Source organism: Apodemus sylvaticus, chromosome 5, assembly GCF_947179515.1.
Source record: "Apodemus sylvaticus chromosome 5, mApoSyl1.1, whole genome shotgun sequence".
In the NCBI taxonomy this organism is placed as follows: domain Eukaryota; kingdom Metazoa; phylum Chordata; class Mammalia; order Rodentia; family Muridae; genus Apodemus; species Apodemus sylvaticus.
The window spans coordinates 40,328,513-40,348,015 of record NC_067476.1 but is presented as its reverse complement, the minus strand read 5'-3'; the positions used below and the strand labels follow the sequence as shown (position 1 = coordinate 40,348,015).

Here is a 19,503-nt window from a genome sequence, read left to right as displayed (position 1 = left end):
CAACCCAGGAGGTACCAGGTTAGACAGGTGGGCTACCATGACTCAAAACAGCAGCAGCAGCAGCAATGAAAAAGTACCTCAGATTACAGAAAAACTAAATAGAACTTCAGTGAAGGCCCAGCTGATCTACCTGTTGGTAATTCTACTTTAGTCCCTAGGAACCCAAAAAGCTTTTGTGAAATTAAACTGAACACTCCATCACACTCCAAACTACCATGAGACCTGTCTTCACTGCTCCTCCAAGATTTCTTCTTCTACTCAAGGTCTCTCCTGCATTTTCTCCTTTGCTCCTTGGGACGGCCATGAACATTATTCTTACCTAAGGGTAATTCTTCACAGACGAGGAAACTAGATGCAGAGAGATTATGTCTCTTAAAGCGCATCCATTATTTAGAAATAAAGTGGTTTAGTGGGGAACCCAGAATTCAAACCAATGAGCATCCTCCCTTCATGGTTGATACTATATTTTAACCCACACATCACAGCCATTTGAAAGAAATTCTGTGAGCCTAAGAATGGTGGCTCTTGTGTGAGTATCCCTTTAATATTTGTTTGTTTGTTTGTTTGTTTGTTTTTGCAGTGTTTCCCCTTTATTTTCAGTTGTGTTTGTTTTTAAGGTAGTTATATACTTTTGAAATGTAAACTGAGTAATTAATTAAATGTAGATGGGGCTGTGACTGGTGGCAATTCCAGGCAGAACAAACATAGTGCACTATGGAAATAAAAATCAGAATCAGAAAAGATAGCCAACAAAGGAGGGGCTCTCTGGGCATTTATCTAAGTTACATTGTGTCCTTAGATCCCCTGGCCTTAGTGGGAAGGAGGTGCTGTCTGGTCATTTAATTAAGTCACACTGTGTCCTTAGATTCCCTGTCTTGTTTTTAACCCCCTAAGGGCTGGGAGAGACACGGCAGATTTTGTTACAAAGTCGACACAGTCCTGAGAAGCTTTGAGCAGGCTTCCAGTGGTTATTACTGCTCTCCTGCCCTCCTAACCATCACCAGCCGGTAAGTGTGAACTCTCTAAGCTGCCCCTGTTTTGGCCGGGGCTGTGCAATGGTGAGCATCTGTCCGCAGGGCTTGCCCACATCTGAAGCTTGTGTATGCAGTGGAATATTAACTGATTTTGAGTATTGAGAAGAGTTGAAATCTGGTGTTATTTCTAACTTGATTTTTTTTAAAAACTGACAAACACTAAAGCTTAAGGTGGCTTTTATATTTTCCAAGAATGTCCATTGGTTATCTGGCCTGGTTAACACAGGCAGGTTGGGTTTGTTTTCTGTTTGTAATGAGAAGAAAATGCCATTGAACAGTACTTTGAAGTGTGAAGGTTAGAAGTTATGGTTTGTTTCACAGAAGAGAAAAAAGAAGGAAATTGAAGGGGCAGGCAAAGACTTCTTAGGGGTTTTTATTTAAACTTAGATTGCTCTGTACAGAGCTTTCTTCCTGAAACTAACAGAGAGAATATACCTGTTTTTTTCCTATTTAAAGTTTGAAGCTTGTTACAAATGTGTAAAGGGAATAAAAAAATGTCATAACACAGATGTACTATAGCAGTGCCCAGGACACTGAGGGCTGAGAGACCAACTCTTCCATTCCTAAGAACATGGGGAGAATTCCATGGGAAACTGTATCAAAAGTGGGCGTGAATTTAAGGCCAGCCTGGTCTACACAGTGAATTCCAAGCTAGCCAGGGCTACATTAAAGACTCTGTCTCAAAATAAACACACACACACACACACACACACACACACATACACACACACACACGGGCACCCTGCTCTCCCTACATTGGAAGTCCACATTGACAGCCATTATCATGGCCTTGCCCCTCCCAGCCTCTTCTGTTGTCCACACAGTGCTTAGGAATGTGCTCGTGCTTGGGAAAGAGACTGACACCCAGAAGAATGGACTGGTGGGTGGGTGGTGTTTGGTGGGCCGAGCGGCCCTCACCAGGGCACAGCAAAAGCTTGCTAGAGCTTGGTGCTGTTTCTAGGTCTCCCTTTCTCCCTTCCAGACACAGCTTCCAGGCAGGAGGACTCTCTCTCTCTCTCTCTCTCTCTCTCTCTCTCTCTCTCTCTCCTCCAAGTGCACTTGCGGTCACAAGTCTCCCAGTTAGAGACCCAACATTGGACAATGCAGGAGCCAACCCAATGAGACTAGCTTCCATTGTTAATTATGATTTCATTGAAACCAGAAGTCTAATTGTTTCAATTGCTTCATCTTCTTAATATCTCAGTTGTCTTGAATATTCTTGAATATTCATTGAGGGTCTACCACTGTAACTCAAATTTCTTCCCCTGGGAAGATGTAAACAAAGTCTACCCCCCTCCTAACGTCCCAATCACATATTGAGGCACAATTCTGCTAAAGTGCACTCTGAAAAGCCAATGAGTTTAGCTTTCTTAAAAAGCATAGGTTATTTACCAAAACATGAGAGGGGTTCCAGGGAGCTGCCGTGGTGGTGCCTCCTCCCCTCAGTCTCTCCAGAGCTAAATTATCAGCATGGAGCAGCTGAATACTCAGATGAGAGTCTTGTCACCCTCCTCACCCCTCTGTCTATGGAGGCAAAGAAGCTCAACTGGGTAACCCCTTGGCACATGGGGCACGGACAAATTCCCCGTCATGCCAGTTGCTTGGCTGATGGGACAGTCAAGCAAAACAGTCACATTCTCACACAGTGTTAATTACTTCACAGGTTATCTATCTGGCCATTCCAGTGTGTTCTGTTGTGTGTGTGTATGTGCATTTGTGTGTATGTATATATGTATGTATGTGTATATCTACAAATATATTTAAGAGTTTATTAGAAAATTACTTATGGACTACCAATTTTGTAAAGGATACCCTATTGAACACTGAACCGCTATTTGAAGAAGCATAGGTGATGTGTCTGAACCTTCTGCAGCACAGAACTGAAGAGACCAAATATTACGGACATGAAACAAGTCAAGGAGGCAGAGTAGGTAGCAGAACAACCAGGCAAGGAAGTGGCCTTGCAGATTGCTAAGAGTGCCAATGGGGCCCAATCCAACACAGAAATCTGTTAGAGTTCAGATCCCTCATAGTCTAACCTGTGCAACTGTTAGAGAGTTTCATTTCCTCCAAACTGGATGCCACAGGATTCTATAAACATTTGTGGGATGTTTTGTCCTGTTTGTTGTTGTTTTTTTTGTTTTTTTTTTTGTTTTTTTTTTTTTTTTGCTTTACAAACTATTTTTAGCAGCCAACACTTAGGTACACTAAAGCAGAAGTTATCACACAAATTAATTTGTTTTTTTAATGTTAATTTCAGCCATGTCTTAGTTTGGGCTAATATTGCTATGATAAAACACCAGAACCAAAAGCAACCTGGGGAGGAAAGTGTTTATTTGGCTTACATATCTTGAATCACAGTTTACTGAGTAGTTTGAGGAACTCAAACTAAATGGGACCCTGGAGGCAGGATGTGATGCAGAGGCCACAAGGGGGGCTGAATACTAGCTTAATTCTCATGGCTTGCTCAACCTGCTTCCTAACAGGTCCCAGGACCACCAGCCCAGAGATAGCACCGCCCACAAGGGCTGGGCCCTCCCCCATTGATCATGAGTTACGAAGACATTCTACAGACTTTTCTGCTTATAGCCCATCTTCTGGAAGCATTTTCTCAATTGAGGTTCTTTCTTCTCAGGTGACTCTAGCTTACATCATGTTGGTATGAAACTTAGGCAGCCCAATAAGCCATATAAGTCCATCCAGGTCACCTTGTGCTGGCGTGCTCCAGTCTCCAATGGAGCCTGCAGGACTGTTTGAGGCCAATGATGCAATCTCTCTCCCACTCAGTCAGTCAGCACCAGGACTCGCCTTCACAAACAAGAACACATCCGAAACATAGGCTCTACCGTGGGACTCTTGGATCGAGGAAAGTGGGCCCTCATTTCATTCAGACCCCATCAGGGAAGAAGCCAAGTGGTTATCAGTGCTGGAATGTTCTGCAGCAGAGCTTGTCTGAGAAACGTGGGCAGTGTGAGGGAAGGCTTCACAAACCCAGGAGCTCCCACTGACAGGTTTGGGAATCACCTGCCTCCATTACTGGTGTCCTGTTTGAGTCACAAACTCTCTGCCACTCTGAGCACCTAAACGTGTAGTTGTTAATTGATTTTCCAGTGTCTGCACAGCAGAGTGACAGGCTTGATGGGTGCAATTAGAACCACCTGCTGCAAATGACTCATTCCTTTTGTTCTGGGGCAAATTATTTCAGGTTTAAGACTTTTAAAAGTCATCGTGGAATAGAAAAGAGAAGGAAAACAGACCCTCCCATCTGAGTAACAGATTTTGATTTACTGGACTACTGTTAAGAAAACAAACAAACAAACAGCAACAACAAAAACAGCCCTCTTCAGGTCTGGCCACTTTGCTTCCAGATAGAATAGGATGGAAAATTGAATTACAGTGATACCACAGATTATTGTCTACATGCTTGATAGCTAAGTCGATGAACCATGAATCAGTCAGCCATGCAAGGTTTTGTACAAAATAATACAAATGATGCTTGATATTTTGAATTTGCCTCCCCCCAAAAGGATATCCTGCCATAGTTCACATTCTCCTGTTTTTGAAAGCCATACCCCCCTAAATACAATTAGAATTAACTTGGTATATTCACGAAATAAAATGTACTATTGCCCTGACTTTAAGAGAGCATCAGTGGTCTTAAAGGCATTCACATTACTGTGCATCCACCAGCACCGTCTGTCTCCAGACCATGGTTCTTCTGACATGCAAAACTCTATACTCATTCAGCGATACTTCCGATTCTCCATCCCTCATGCACCCTCAGCTCCCAGTGAGCAGGTTTCTGTTTTTAGTCTCTAGAAGATGGACCATTCAAGGTATCAGATATAAATAGGTCTATCTTATATCTGTGTTGCCACATGTGGTGGTTTGAATAGGTATGGCCCTTATAGACTCATGTGTTTGAATGTTTAGCTATAGGGAGTGGTTCTATTAGGACATGTGACCTTAATGGAGGAGGTGTGGCCTTCTTAGAGGAAGTGTGTCACTGTGGAGGTAGGGCTTTGAGGTCTTAAATGCTCAAGCTACATCCAGTCTGAAACACATCCAGTCTCCTCCTGCTGCCTTTGGATCAAGGTGTAAAACTTTTGGCTCCTACACCATCATGTCTGCCTGCCCACTGACATACTTTCCCACCATGATGATAATGGATGGAACCTCTGAAACTGTAAGACAGCTCCAATGAAATGTTTTCTTACATAACACTTGCCTTGGTCATGAACACGAGGAGGTAGAAAACAAGTGGATAAATATCCTTCATAAGAAGGCGGGCCTTAACCAGGAGGGGAAGCATTGACCGTAATTCCTCTTAAATATTGTATAACGTCTTTTTCAGAGGAGGGGTAATAGGCTCCCTTATTATTTTAAAGACAGCCTCTCGACGTTAACCCCTATGCAATTAGGTGTACTTCCTGGGGACTCAGAAGCAGAAATTTACCTCCCCATGCAGTGCTTTGCCTCGCACGTCTCGCTGGTACCCATGTTTGTTCATAAACAAACACACATAGATCTGAGTTCTATGTGGCTCCCTCTTTGGAGATCCACTTGTGTAAGTTTTGAAGCCAGGGGGGTCTGCAAGTGTCTTTAACAGACATGCAATCTCTCCATCCAGGTGAGCCTGGGTGGAGACAGCCAGTCTGCTTAACAGACAAGGTCAAGAGTTAAAGGTGGAATAGGATTAACTTGTCCCAGAAGTATCCAATTCAGTTGTAAATTAACAACTTTAAGGACCCAAAGCTTGGCCTCTGAGGTGGGAGAGGTAGCCTTGTGTATCAAGAAATAAGCTGTTACTTCTCAGGAAAAGTGGAGACTATATGTTAAATTAACACAGCTGGCTGAAGATTGTTAGCCATCTTCAAAATTGGAATCTTCAATATTGGAATTATTTCTAGACCAGTCTATGGTTGAGTCAGCTGAACACAATAAGGAGAAGAGTCATTTTAATTCTTCTTTAGATTAATTTTTCCTAAGCTAGCTTAACAGTCTCCAAGTTCTGTCCCACAAAGTCTAAAAGCTTGAAGCTAGGCAATTTATCTAACCTGGGACATTTAACAATTAAGGTAAGTCAAGAACATATACCCAATATAGCTCTTATGTTACCATGGTCTGGGCATTTAGCAAGCACACAGTCAGCATATCTTCTGCAGCATTCTGTGGAAAAAACAGAGGACATGCCTTCTCCCCCAATATTAAATCAGGATCATGGCATATGTTAATAAGTGAATTCCTTCATTTCACCTAGACATCAATATGTCTAATTACAAGATGTCATATACATTTAGCAAGGAGTTTCTTGGCATCCAAATTTTAAAATTTTCTTAAAAACATGTAAGCATAATATAAATGATATGCACAGGGACACGATTATTAAGTTTTCTTATCCCAAGAATTCTTACAACTTTAGCGTTATCTTTAAGTCTTTGACCTGTTTTGAGTTCATTTCTTAGCACAGGGTCCTGTTTTGCAAATGCCTAACCCGATTTCCCAGCACCACTTGTCAAAAGAACCGACCTTCTACATGGAATGTTCTCGGTGCTTTTGTTGGAAATTATTTGCTTATGTATGCAAGGCTTTATTTTGTGACTTCTACCATGTTATTCCACAGATCTCCCATAGGTCGCTCTCACAGAAGCACAACACTGTTTTGGTTACTGCAGTTTTAAATTACATTTTGAAATACAAAATCTGAGACTCTCAACTTTGTTCTTTTTCGTGGTTGTTTTGGGGGATTCAAGATCCCTTGAAACTGTACATAGATTTCAGAATTAATTTTTGTATTCTGCAAAAACAAATCACTGGAATTTTCAGTGATTGCATTGAATATGTTGTCCACTGTGGTAGTGTGGACAACCGAATAGCAGTATATTTTCTCAGCTATAACTGTGGGATGTCTTCCCATTCATTTCGTATATTTGATATTTTTTAAGTTAGTATCCTGCAATTTTTGATATTCAGTACTTCCTATTCCTTATCTTTGTTTCTAAGTATGTCGTTTTGGAGAGTGCGCTATGGTAAATGGAATTCTTTCCTCGGCTTCATTTTTGGACCATTTATTGTTAGAGATAGAATGGCAACTTCTCTCACTTCAAAGGATAACATAAAACTATGTATATACAATGATCTTGGTATCTTGAACCATAGCAACATCATTGAGTTAACATCATTAAATTCAAACAAAATGGCCAGATGACATAAAGTTAACTCTGAACTGTTCTTCTGTAAATACTTCTAAAACACGGGAGTAAAAATGTTATAAATGGCTCTTTGCTCTCCGTTCTCCCTCACTCTCTCACCTCTCTGCCCCTGGGGCTCTTCCCCCCTCCACGTGGTCATGGCCGGCCTCCACTCTCTCACTCTCTCTATTCTCTCTCTCTCTCTTTCTCTCTCTCTCTCTCTCTCTCTCTCTACCTCTCTCTCTACCTCTCTCTACCACTAACTCCCATCTCCTACTCTGAATAAACTCTATTCTATACCAAAAAAAAATGTTATAAATGTTACTGTCTGTGGCCACTTAAATGAGAATGGTCTCCATAGGCTCATGTATTTGAAGGTTTGTTTTAAAAACTGTTTGAAAAGTTTAAACCTGTTGGAGGAGGTGTATCACTAAAGGTGATGGTGGCCTTTGAGGTTTCCAAAGCCTACCTCCATTCTCAATTACTGTGCACTCACACTCTCTCTCTCCCTCTCTCTCTCTCCCCCCTCTCACCCTCCCCTCTCCCCCATCCCCTCTCTCCCCTCCCTCTCCCCTCTCCCTGCCCTTCCCCTCTCTCCTTCTCTGTGTCTCATGCTCATGGGTCAGATGTAAGCTCTCAGCTACTGCTCCAACACCACGCCTGCCTGCCTGCTACCATACCACCCACCTAGATGGTCATGGACACTCACCCTCTGGACCAGGAACCCAAATTAAATCCTTTCATCATGGTGTCTCTTCTCAGATACCATCTACATAGTATAACCAGAGTTTTTCATGCAGTGTTTGAAACCAGACCAAAAGTAGTAAAGAATATAAAATTGCTTCCTTTTTAACCAGAAGCAGATACTCAAGAACTTGCCCTGGACCATGCATGGTTATCCAAAGCACTCCCCAGACAGCTTCAGAAGAACATGTTTGGCTTAGATGAGCTTGCCAAATTATTTTACTAATGGCATCATCTTGTAAACTGGACTGAGGAAAGTTTAGTGGGTTTATTTTATTTTATTTGCCAAATTATTTTACTAATCGTATCATCTTGTAAACTGGACTGAGGAAAGTTCAGTGGGTTTTTTTGTTTTATTTTTGTTTTGTTTTGTTTTTTTAAGATTTGAATGTTTAAAGGGTGTATGCACTCCATAAGAATAGACTTGACAAATCAAAAGCAGGTTTTGATGATCTCAAACAATGATGAAGGTAAAATAGCAAATCAGAGTGGAGTGAGTAAATATGTCACCAACAGGGTACAAACACACTGTTGTCTCAAATAATGACACCTAAGGCCAAGTTTACAGACAAGAGTCATTTCTTGCTATTATTTGATGTAGAGGAATTTTAATCCATCTGAAAGGGCTTAAGCCAAACCCATGGTGTTTCTCATCCAAGTCTCGGCACGGCACCAAATGAAGGGGCTTAAAAAGAGAGAATTGGGGGCTTAAGGGAGTGTGGTACGGCGGCATGGGGGAATGGGGTGCCTAGGCAGGCCCTTGCCCAGGCACTTCTTCCCTCTGAGGGACCACACACACACAGGCATGGTATAGAATAGAGTTTATTCAGGGTAGGGGATGGGAGTTAGTAGTATAGAAAGGCAGAGAGAGAGAGAGAGAGAGAGAGAGAGAGAGAGAGAGAGAGAGAGAGAGAGAGAAGTGGAGTGGAGGCCGGCCATGACCACGTGGAGGGGGGGAGGAGAGCCCAGGGGGCAGAGAAGTGAGAGTATGTGGGAGAACGGAGAGCAAAGAGGGAGAGGAGGGGCAAGTAGCCCCCTTTTTTAGTGGGCCAGATCTATGAGGCAGGGCATACCTGGCTATTGCCAAGTAGGTATGGAGTGGAGCTTAGACAGAATACCAACACCATCAACCTGGCTACATTGGCTAGACTACAGATATGCCTTTAATCCCAGGAGACAGAGGCAAACGGATCTCTGAGCTCAAGTCCAGTCTGGGACAGCACAAGTTCCAGGTACAATTTTTCCAGAAAAGCTTAGGTCCAGGAGTGGAACACACCTTTAATCCCAGCACTCGGGAGTCAGTTCTGTTTAGTCAGTTGAATCCAGTGTGGGTCATCAGAGGCAGTTGAAGCCAAGAATGACAAGGAGCCCGAAGATTAGAATAGATTCCCAAAGTTAGCTTGAGGCCAAACAGAACGATACAGTGCAGAACAGAGAAGTCAGATTGAATCAGTCAGCTTGGAGAGGAGTTTCAGCCAGAACAGCTGAGTTGAACCAACCAGAGCTCAGAAAGAGCTAGAAAGGGTGAGCTTAGTTAGCAATAAGTCTGAAAACAACCTTAGGCCTAGATTAGATTGCACGAATGCTAGAAGCTTCCAGGACTAAGCGTAGCTCAGCAGACTGAGGCAGTAAGACTCTGAGATGACAATTGTATCAGGCAAATAAAAGGTACTTATACAACTTGCTAAACTAATAGAAGAACCAATCACACCCTTGGACTCAGCAACAACACAATAACTAGTCACTGGCTTGTAGCACAGCAATTCTAGGAAGCAGAGGGCACCATACAGTACATCTTCTATTGTGACCGCAGACGCCAGTAAAGAATAAGGAATATCACCACGGCATCTAGCCGATAGATAGCTTTCTAGCCGATATATAGCTTTCTAACCGATATATAGCTTTACATTTCTTCCTCAGAAACATGTGTATGCAATGTTCTGCCTCTGAGGTATAGATAAAGGTAATGTTTCTGATTTTAAAAGTGTAAGATTCAGACTGTTGATAGAGCATTTGCAGGGAGTATTTACCAAGGCCTGAGGGAGCCCACGTGCTCTGTCAAAGTGAGCCCCTCAGGTGCCTCACTGAAATCCCCTGGGGTGGCCCTTAGGCACTCACTGTAGCACATTTTGTCCTTCTGCCCTTCCCTCCCCTTCCCTTTGAGTCTCCTCAGATTATACAAGGTCCCCCTGCTCTTGCTTCCTATAGCAAGTGAATAATGCATGCAATAAAAAGAATCCAAAATTGAATGTGAAAAGTCCAATGCCCTTTCTCCTGAGGGTTCTTGGGTAATTTTACCAGACTTTATAATTTCTCTTGACTCAGCAGATCTGGTGAGCAGAAGTCACCACCATTTAAATGTCCTTCTAATTTTAAGTGCTTTGAAAGTAGTTTCAAACTAAGCTTTGAAATCAGGGCTAGTTGAGTTTGGTATGCTTGCTTCATTTGCGTGTGTGTCAGTGTATATGTATGTCTGCATGCGAGCAAGTGTGTGTGTGTGTGTGTGTGTGTGTGTGTGTGCATGTATACACAAGCTGTCTGCATCTGCTTTGGATGTATTTGTATTTGAAAGGGAGCATTGCCAACAATCATTGGGAGCAAATTCATTCAGCTGCTTGGGGGAAATGCTAGTGGGTGGAATGCCTTGGATTTGTTGAAATTTATCTTCAGTTAAAACACACGTTTGAACACATTCGGATAAGCCAAAGACTCCATATGCCCGTGAACAGACTGATTTGGGAGGCACGGCATTGTTCCTCCACTCTCTTTCTTACTAAGCAAGTGTGGGGAGAGGGCACGTGTGTGCTACATGGTAGAAATGGGGAGAGCGCACGTGTGTGCTACATGGTAGAAAATGCACCTTCAGATAAGCATGAAGTCCTCCCTCCTCCCTTCTGTCTCCCCTAACCCACGCATACAGTGTGTGGTGTGCAGCTTACATATACGATAGACATCTTTCTCTAAGAGATGCATTGCTGTGTGTGTGTGTGAAGGCTGCCATTTCCCCGCAGACACAGACCTGGTCTCCAGCCCTCAGGACAATTACAGGAGTTAACTCTAGGAGTCATATTCTCTCCACTCCTGTACCTCTGGACTTGCACTGATATTTCATGTCTATTAACAATACAAAGGTCTTTGTTTTTCCTGGTTCTGTGTTCTAGAGAATTAACAAGAAATGCTTACTGGAATTCCATTCTGTGACCTTTAGTATGCTTTAATGACTTTTTTAATCGTCCAGAAACTTAGTATAACAATTTCTTATTTTTCTATCAAGATTTGAACAAGCTTTTATTACCAATTTGATCAGTAGTGTGGCAAAAAAGGACAGTTATTTTTGGATTGCTCTTCAAGACCAAAACAATACAGGAGAGTACACATGGAAGACCGTGGGACCGAGGGAGCCGGTGCAGTACACGTACTGGAACACACATCAACCCAGTGAGTAGTCCCCCACAACGCCAGCTCACCCCACTCCAGCCTCACCCCTGCAAACCTGTTTCCTTGACCTCTACCTTTGGTCATTTTCTTCAATTCTCCCTTAATGTTTTCTTAATATCTAGTGCCACTAAAATGATCATAACAGGTCTATGTAAGGCGACACAGGGTGGCCATTTTAATTTTTTTTTTTTTTTTTTTTGCTTTTTTTTTCGAGACAGGGTTTCTCTGTATAGTCCTGGCTGTCCTGGAACTCACTCTGTAGACCAGGCTGGGGTGGCCATTTTAAAGTTTATATGTATCGTGATGTTTTCAGGGGTACAACTATCGCTGGAGACCACACTTGCCTTAGTTATTACAAAGTTTTGTCCTCCTTCTGTCTTTCCCTACAGACCCTCCTCATGAATCACAAAGTTTTAACCAGTCTAGAATAATACAGGTATAAGAAATGAGCTATCTAATCCGTTCCCAATGCATCCCCGTGGAATGTAAACCACTATTGGAATGCTGTTCTTGTGGGTCTTCATGGACTCCTGAAGTTCTGATACCAAAGCCAATAGCCCTGTTAGCTCATCTGGGATCCCGTGCACACATCTGTGCCTGGTTGACCAATTTCAGAGATGCTCATGATTTCGGCCACATACTACAGTAGAACCAGTGTAAGAACAATCTTCAGGTGCAAGGGAAACTTAGGCTGACCACCTAAACTATACATTCCTTCTTTATTTCAGCATAAACACATTCAGAAGACTTGGTCCATTTCTTGTTTGTGATGTTTCAGCACACAAAGGAGGCAGTATATTTCCTCTGTATCGGAAGGAAATGTGTGAGGGGGCTCAAGCTGGATCCTTTCAGATGGTTGTAGGATCTTTGTAGAAATCTATCTGTCCATCCAGAAATCAACCTAAAGAGAGTCTTTACCAAAACGAAGAAGGATGAGTACTAATGAATTGTGAAATAGTATGAGACAGCTCAAGGCTTACACAGCATTTCTGTGAGTCCAGCACTGGGGGTGGGGAGAGGCTGAGGCAGAAGGCTCATGAGTTGGAGGTTAGCATGAGCTACATAGAAAGCTGTGTGTGTGTGTGTGTGTGTGTGTGTGTGTGTGTGTGTGTGCCACAGAGCATGTATCAGAGGATAACTTGAAAGATCATGAAGGTCCCAGGTTGAACTCAACCTGTCAGGATTGTCAGCAGGTGTTTATCTGTTGAGCCATCTTTCCATCCCATGTTGACCACCCCCCCCCATTTTCATTACTGTAAAAGTCTAGCCAGAGATTAATTCCTAATTTCAACTTCAAAACAATGATAGACAGAGTGTCACTGGTTTATAAAATTGAACGATGAAGTTGTTAGTAATTCCTCACTGTGGATAACATGACGATATGTCACAAGTTTCTCTGATCAGTCCAAATCTGTATTTATTATCTTGCATCAATTGAGCACAGTTATTTTTACTCTAGCCTTATCTGTCAATATGAATCTATATGAGTTACATAGGTCTTTTAAAAAAAATAGAAGCACAATAAGAAAAATATGATCATCCTCTCCTTACCCCTAACACCAACACTTTCCACCGTTAACTGGTGTCACGCCACTGGTTTGGGTGTACGAGTTTACATCTTTCATTTTATATTTTGTATACAGGAGTTTTGCCTACATATGTCTATGGGGATCTCTGCAGATACCATAGCTATCAGAGTGTCGATCCACAATAGACAAGAAGACAATTCAGTTCAGCATGACTCAGTAGCCCATGTTGGTTCAAACTTCAAGAATCTGACTCAAAGTAGTTTATTTTAGGCATATTTAAGTGTAGCACAGTTTGAAAAAGGTTTTCTGGTTATAATTAACTCAGTCCCACATGCATAACAAAGCTTAAACGATGACTACATCAAAACCCTTTGTAAAGTACAAGTGACCTCTTCCATAAAGATGAGTTCTATAGATTAACTAGGGAACAGGCTCAAGATCACAGAATGGAGAAGGACTCAATGTGCTCTGCCCACACAAAGGTCACCAGTCGACTAACCGTGTCCACTTCCAGCCTTCTCAGCAGGAAACAGTTTACACATCTCTCCCTTTAAGAGACAACCCTGTGTCTATTGAACATTCCTGGTTCCCCTAGTGCTGATCTGTGAGCACAGGGACTTATATTCCTCCTACACGTGTGTCCATCCATCATTTGCTTGACTGGAACCCAGAGAGGGCAGAAGAGGGTTTCCGATTCCCCATACCTGGAATTAACTATGGTTGTGAGCCAGCACGTGGGTGCTGGGAATTGAACCCAAGTCTGATAGAAGAACAGCCAATCCTCTTAAACACTGAGTCATTTGTATAATCCCAGTCTTTTGGTTTTTACATTATGGCGTGTCCTGAAAAACTTTCTATACCAATATTTGTAAGTCAGTACTTTAGTATCTCGATAGATATTATTTTCCAGCATGTCAGTTTTGAAAGGGCATTCCTAATCTGGCCACAACAATAGAAACATGCAGGATGGGTGGTGTACAAAATATGAAATACATCACCCTAATGGTTAAAGCCAGGAAGACCAGCAATACGGTATCATAGACCTCCATAGAGGAAGGACTGTTCCACCTCTAATTTAAAAAATATGGTAGAATTTGATGTCTAAGGAAATAGAATTTTCTAAATTTGAAAAAATGTGGAGCCAAGAAATCACAAGGCAGTGCTGAGAGACTTCTGTGATTCCAAGTAACTAGAGGGTAAGTTATATGGAGATGAATTATGAAACATAATTCACTTACATAAGTGAAATTGCATCTTAAAATGTTTTTAAATATTTATTATTTATTTATTTATTTTATATGAGTTCACTGTAGCTGTCTTCAGACACACACCAGAAGAGGGTATCAGCTCCCATTACAGATGGTTGTGAGCTATCATGTGGTTGTTGGGAATTGAACTCAGGACCTTTGGAAGAAGAGTCAGTGCTCGGAACCACTGAGCCATCTCTCCAGCCCCACAGCTTAAACTTTCAAGCTCAAGATTTTTCCCTTATTCTCTAGGTATGGGAAGCCATTAATGGTTTGGCTCAAGTCACTATTAAGATCAGAACTGCTTGGCTGTGGATATAGCTAGTGCCTGTCTAGCCTGCGTGTGTACAATTCATAAGAGTAGCAAAATTACAGTTCTGAAAGAGCAATGAAAGTAATTTAGGACTGGAGGTCACCGCAGCATGAAGAACCATATTAAGGGGTCACAGCTTTAGGAAGGTCGAGAACCACGGCTTAAATTGAAGAGACAGACAAGACTACAGAACCTCAACCTCCTCAGGCAGAAACTTAGAAGCAGAGTCCTCCCAGGGGCCCAGGACTGGGACAGGATCACTCAACACTATGAGGTTGCTGGAGGCTGGGTGTGGATGCCTGAGAGCCTACTCTGAGGTGGGGTGCATAACAAGGGGCTCCTCTGCCCCCATTCTGTAAGCTCTAGCTTAGGGAGAGGCGAGGACATTCTATCCTTGACAAAGCAGATGAGACTGTTTGGGGAGGAAGGGTGGTACCCAGTGCCAGCCTTCTCTGGCCATTTTGTTCCCTATTAGAAGAGAAAGCCCTCACAGTTTAATACCACAAACCCGAGCCATGATGATCAGGCTTGGAGGGGCAGAGCATATCCCTCCATGACACATGACCTCAGATGTTTACCGAGTTCCTTTTACCAAGCGAATCATATCCGGGGCAGCACAACTACTGTCACAAGCTCAAAGGCAGGCAGAATGTGCTGATGGATAGAAACTGGACAAGCATCAGAACCAGTCATGTGACAGGAAGGTTGGAATGATCAAGCAACCTTGAAATTATGTTTAATATTCGAAGGCTTTAATGGAGAGCAGAGAGATGGGTGTTCTGAGAAAGAAGACAAAAGAGCAAATGAGAGACACAAAGTACTACAACAGAATTGAAGGGTGCCTGTGACTTGTTAATACCCTGCACTCGCTAAGCGAGGGAACCCTGTGACGGGGAAACGTAGGAAAACCTGGGAAACAAGAGGGGGGAAATGAAAACAGCAAACTACACAAGAATTGTGGGATAGCTAAAGCATCTGTAAATACATGTGATGGAACAGCAGAAGGACAGGAAGACAGATGGGGGCAGGAATGATCCTCAGACAAAGGCTATCCCCAAACCAAAGATTCTAGAAGCTCAGAGAACACCAAACAAGAATAATGCCCTTCTCCTGAAAAACTACACCTATACATATCATTTTCTTTTTTGCTTTCTTTTGTCAAAATTAGATTCCTTTTCCTTTTCTTCTTCTTCCTCCTCTTCTTCTTCCTCCTCCTCATTCTCCTCCTCTTCCTATTATTATTACTACTATTATTATTACTATTAAATCTTTTTTAACAGTCCAGTTGGTATCCCATTCCCAGATTAGATCCCTTTTTCATACAATATTTCTTGATTACAGTTTTCCCTCCCTTTACTCTTCCCAGTTCCTCAACCACCCCACCTCCCATTCAGATACATCCCTTTTCTGCCTCATCACACAACACAGTTATCTAAGAGATGATAATAATAAAATAAAATAAAACAGGACAAGACAAAGCCAAACACATCGGAAGAGGACAACACAAATAGAAGTGAAAGAGCACAAGAAAAGTCACCAAGGACTCATTTGCATACTCAGGAATCTCATAAAAACACAAAAGCAGAGCAATATAGATACACAAAGGACCTATAGGGTAATTAAAAGAGAAACAGAAATGAAAATATTTTTAAAGGAAAAAGATCCAACATGACATCATGAGACAAAGAGCCTTCAAAGAGGCCATTGAGTTGGTTTTCTGTAGACCATCTACTGCTGGGCATGCAGCCTGCCCTTAAGGGTAGTTTGTTTCCCCAGTGAGCCTCCCTGGGACACATAGTGATCAACTGGAGACAGTTTCTAGGTTAGGGATGGGACATGTGTCCACTTCTCGTTCAGCTCCAGGACCCCTTCCAGTGCAGACCTATGTAGGTGCATGAATGCTGCCTCAGTCTCTACGTTCACATGTGGCTCAGTCCTGTTGTGTTTCTGTGGCCATGTTTCCTTGGTTCCCTCCACTCTCTCTGGCTCTTACATTCTTTCTGCTTCCTCTTCTGTGGGGTTCCCTGACCCTTAAGAGATTTGATGAAGGTATCCCATTTAGAGATGAGTGTTCCAAGGACTGTCTTTCACTTTGTGCATAATCACCAACCCAGTTACAATGGGTTACAATAATGTTACAATAGTGTCTGACTGTGGGTCTGTGTTTTTTGTTTTGTTTTTGTTTGTTTTTCTGTTTGTTCCCATCTACTGTAAGAGGGACCTTCTGTGATGATGACTGAGCAAGGGACTGACTGTCATTAAGAGTAATCTTACTGTTATGTTCCTGTAGTAGAACAGTAGTATTTGGTTTTATCCTAGGTCCCTGGAGCATCTAGTCTCAGGTTGCTGGGAATGCAAGCTGTGTTAGGTATGGTTCTATCTCATGGAGTAGACCTTAAATCAAATCAATCTCACAAGTGTCGGGCCACCATTACCCTAACATATATTGCAGGCAGGACACCATGGTAACTTGGTTGGTGTTTATTTCTCTCCTTTGGTTGTATGCTGGTACAGAATATTTGATCACACTGTGAACCTGAGATTGTGTTTTTTAAAAAAAAGTGTTTCTAGTTGTGGCGAGGCTCAGTGCTTAGCACACACCTTTAACTCCTCTGGCTGAAATACTTAGTACACACCTTTAATCCTAAACAATGAAGATAAAGTTAGTTTGTTGAAGGAAGCACCTGTGTTTAAAAGTGATGTCTAGTTGAGTGGCAGACAAAATGATGAATCAGAGAAAGATTTGACCAAGTAGTGTCTGTCCAGTTCTCATGAGAAGAGAGGAAATGGAAGCTACTTAACAGAGAAATACCAGGAGTCAGTTTTGCCTGGAGAGTTTTACAGAAATAGTTGAAGTAAGAACAAGCTAGATATAGGTGAAGATAGAATGAGCCAGAGAAGGAGAGGGAGCCAGAAGATTAGAATGGATTGCTAGAATTAATTTGAGGCCAAGCAGGAAAGGCAGAGGGAGATACGCCATATTGAATCTGTTATTTTGGAGAGTAGATTGAGCAAGAACAGCTGAGTTGACCTGCCAGTCAGAGCTCAGAAAGAACTAGGAGGGGTGAGCTCACTCAGCCGTAATTCTCAAAGCCTGAAAACACCAGAGCTAAATTAGATTGTACGGAGGCTAGAAGCTTCCAGGACTAGGCCTAGGTGAGCAGACAGGCAATATACCTCCAAGATGATAATTACATCAAACAAACAAACAAAAAAGGTACTTTTACAGTGCACAGAGTGTCTTCTAGTACCAAAACCACTAAGTCGCAGAAGTGAAAACTCTAGGTAGGCACCAGCTCACCTTCTCCATGTCAATGAGCTGTGTAGAGGTTCTCCTCAGCAATAGGGCATCATTGTCAGTTTGCGGGGAGCAATCTATAACCTTGGCAGCAGGGTGGGTTGTTTCGGGGTTCCCATGGGACCCCTTTGGTCAACAACCCAAATAGATACAACCCATTCCCAATACTGGAAGGTTCATTTGGTGATGAGAATGTTTAAATGAGGCTCTGCTTCCCCCATTATTTGGAGGTTTTATTTCGATCACCTTCATAAACGTGTATATATTTTGCAAAGCTTCAACGGTCTGCACACTGCTCCTCAATGTCTCTTAATTTTAGTTGTCTCTCCCTCTATGTCCTCCCTCATCTTTCTCGCCTCTCCCATTCCCTGCTTGACCTGCCATTCCTGCCCTTGCTACCTTCCATCTATAGCTATCTATTCTACTTCCCTTTCCTAGGAAGATGTATTTGTTCCCTGTCCCCTGTTCCCTCTCTATATACCAAACCTTTGTGGCTCTGTGATTATACCTTGATCGTGGTAGTAGTTTGAATGAAAATGTCCCCTGTAGACCCATCAAGAGTGGCACTTACTGGAGTAGATGAGGCTTTGCTGGAGGAAGTGTGTCACTGAGGATGGGTTTCAAGGTCTCAGAGTCAGGCCCTGCGTCAGGCCGGCAGGAAGAAGTAGAACTCTCAGCTCCTTCTCCAGCACTATATCTGCCTACGTGTTGCCATGCTTCCCATCATGACACCAATAGACTAAACTTCTGAGCTATAGGATAGCCCAAGTTAAATGTCTTCCTTTGTAAGAGGAAGACATGGTCATAGGGTCTCTTCATAGCAACGAATCCCTAACTAAGACGGTTATTATTGATTTAATTGATTTAACAGCTAATATCACATGTAAGCAAAAACATATAGTATTTGTCTTTCTGAGTCTGGCTTACTTCACTCAGGATGATTATGTATGTATACATGTGTATGTGTGTATATATGTATGTATAATTTCATCAGTTTACCTGAAATTTCCATGATTTCATGGATTTTTAAGAGCTGAGTAATACTCTTATGTAACTATATCACATTTTGTTTATCCATTCTTTGTTGGAGGGCATCTAGTTGTTTCCAGTTTCTGGCTTTATGCATAGAGCAGCACTGGCCAAGGCTGAGCTAGTGTCCCTGGGGTAAGATGAAGCATCCTTTGAGTATATATATATGCCTAAGAGTATAGGATAGGTAGATGTCGAGATAGATCGATTCCCATCTTTCTGAGGAACTGGCACACTGATTTCCATAATGGCTGTCCATTGTACTCCTCCCACAGTGGAGGAGTGCTCCTCTTACCCCACATCCCTCTCAGCAGGGGCTGTCATTTGTTTTATTGATCTTAGCCATCCTGACAGGTATGAGATGAAATCTCAAAGTAGTTTTGATTTCATTTCCCAGATGACTAAGAATCTACACATATCATTTTCAAACTTCAGAAAAATAAAAGAGAAAGGAGCTGTAGTGAGAAAGCACCTTCCATGCTCTGGAAAAAAAGATAAGAATTACTCCTGACTTCTCAGAAATCATGCAGGCAAGAAGGGAGTGTGCGAAATATCTGATGATGGTGGTGGGAGGGAATCCCCGACGAGTTCTATGCTCTGGGAAATTATCCTCTGACACTGAAGGAGAACTATTTTTACAAGATAAGAATTGAAGGACATTTTGCCAGCTGGCCTTGCTT

General features: G+C 42.4%; 1 protein-coding gene across 1 annotated transcript in view; it reads left to right on the top strand.

The window, feature by feature from the left end:
• Positions 1-19,503, top strand: part of Pla2r1 (phospholipase A2 receptor 1) — a 126,009-nt gene that overhangs the window by 59,592 nt on the left and 46,914 nt on the right. Inside the window, exons 10-11 of the mRNA XM_052182556.1 lie at positions 895-1,007; positions 11,244-11,407. Of these exons, the coding sequence (XP_052038516.1) occupies positions 895-1,007; positions 11,244-11,407 (277 nt within the window). The remainder of the gene's footprint in view (positions 1-894; positions 1,008-11,243; positions 11,408-19,503) is intronic.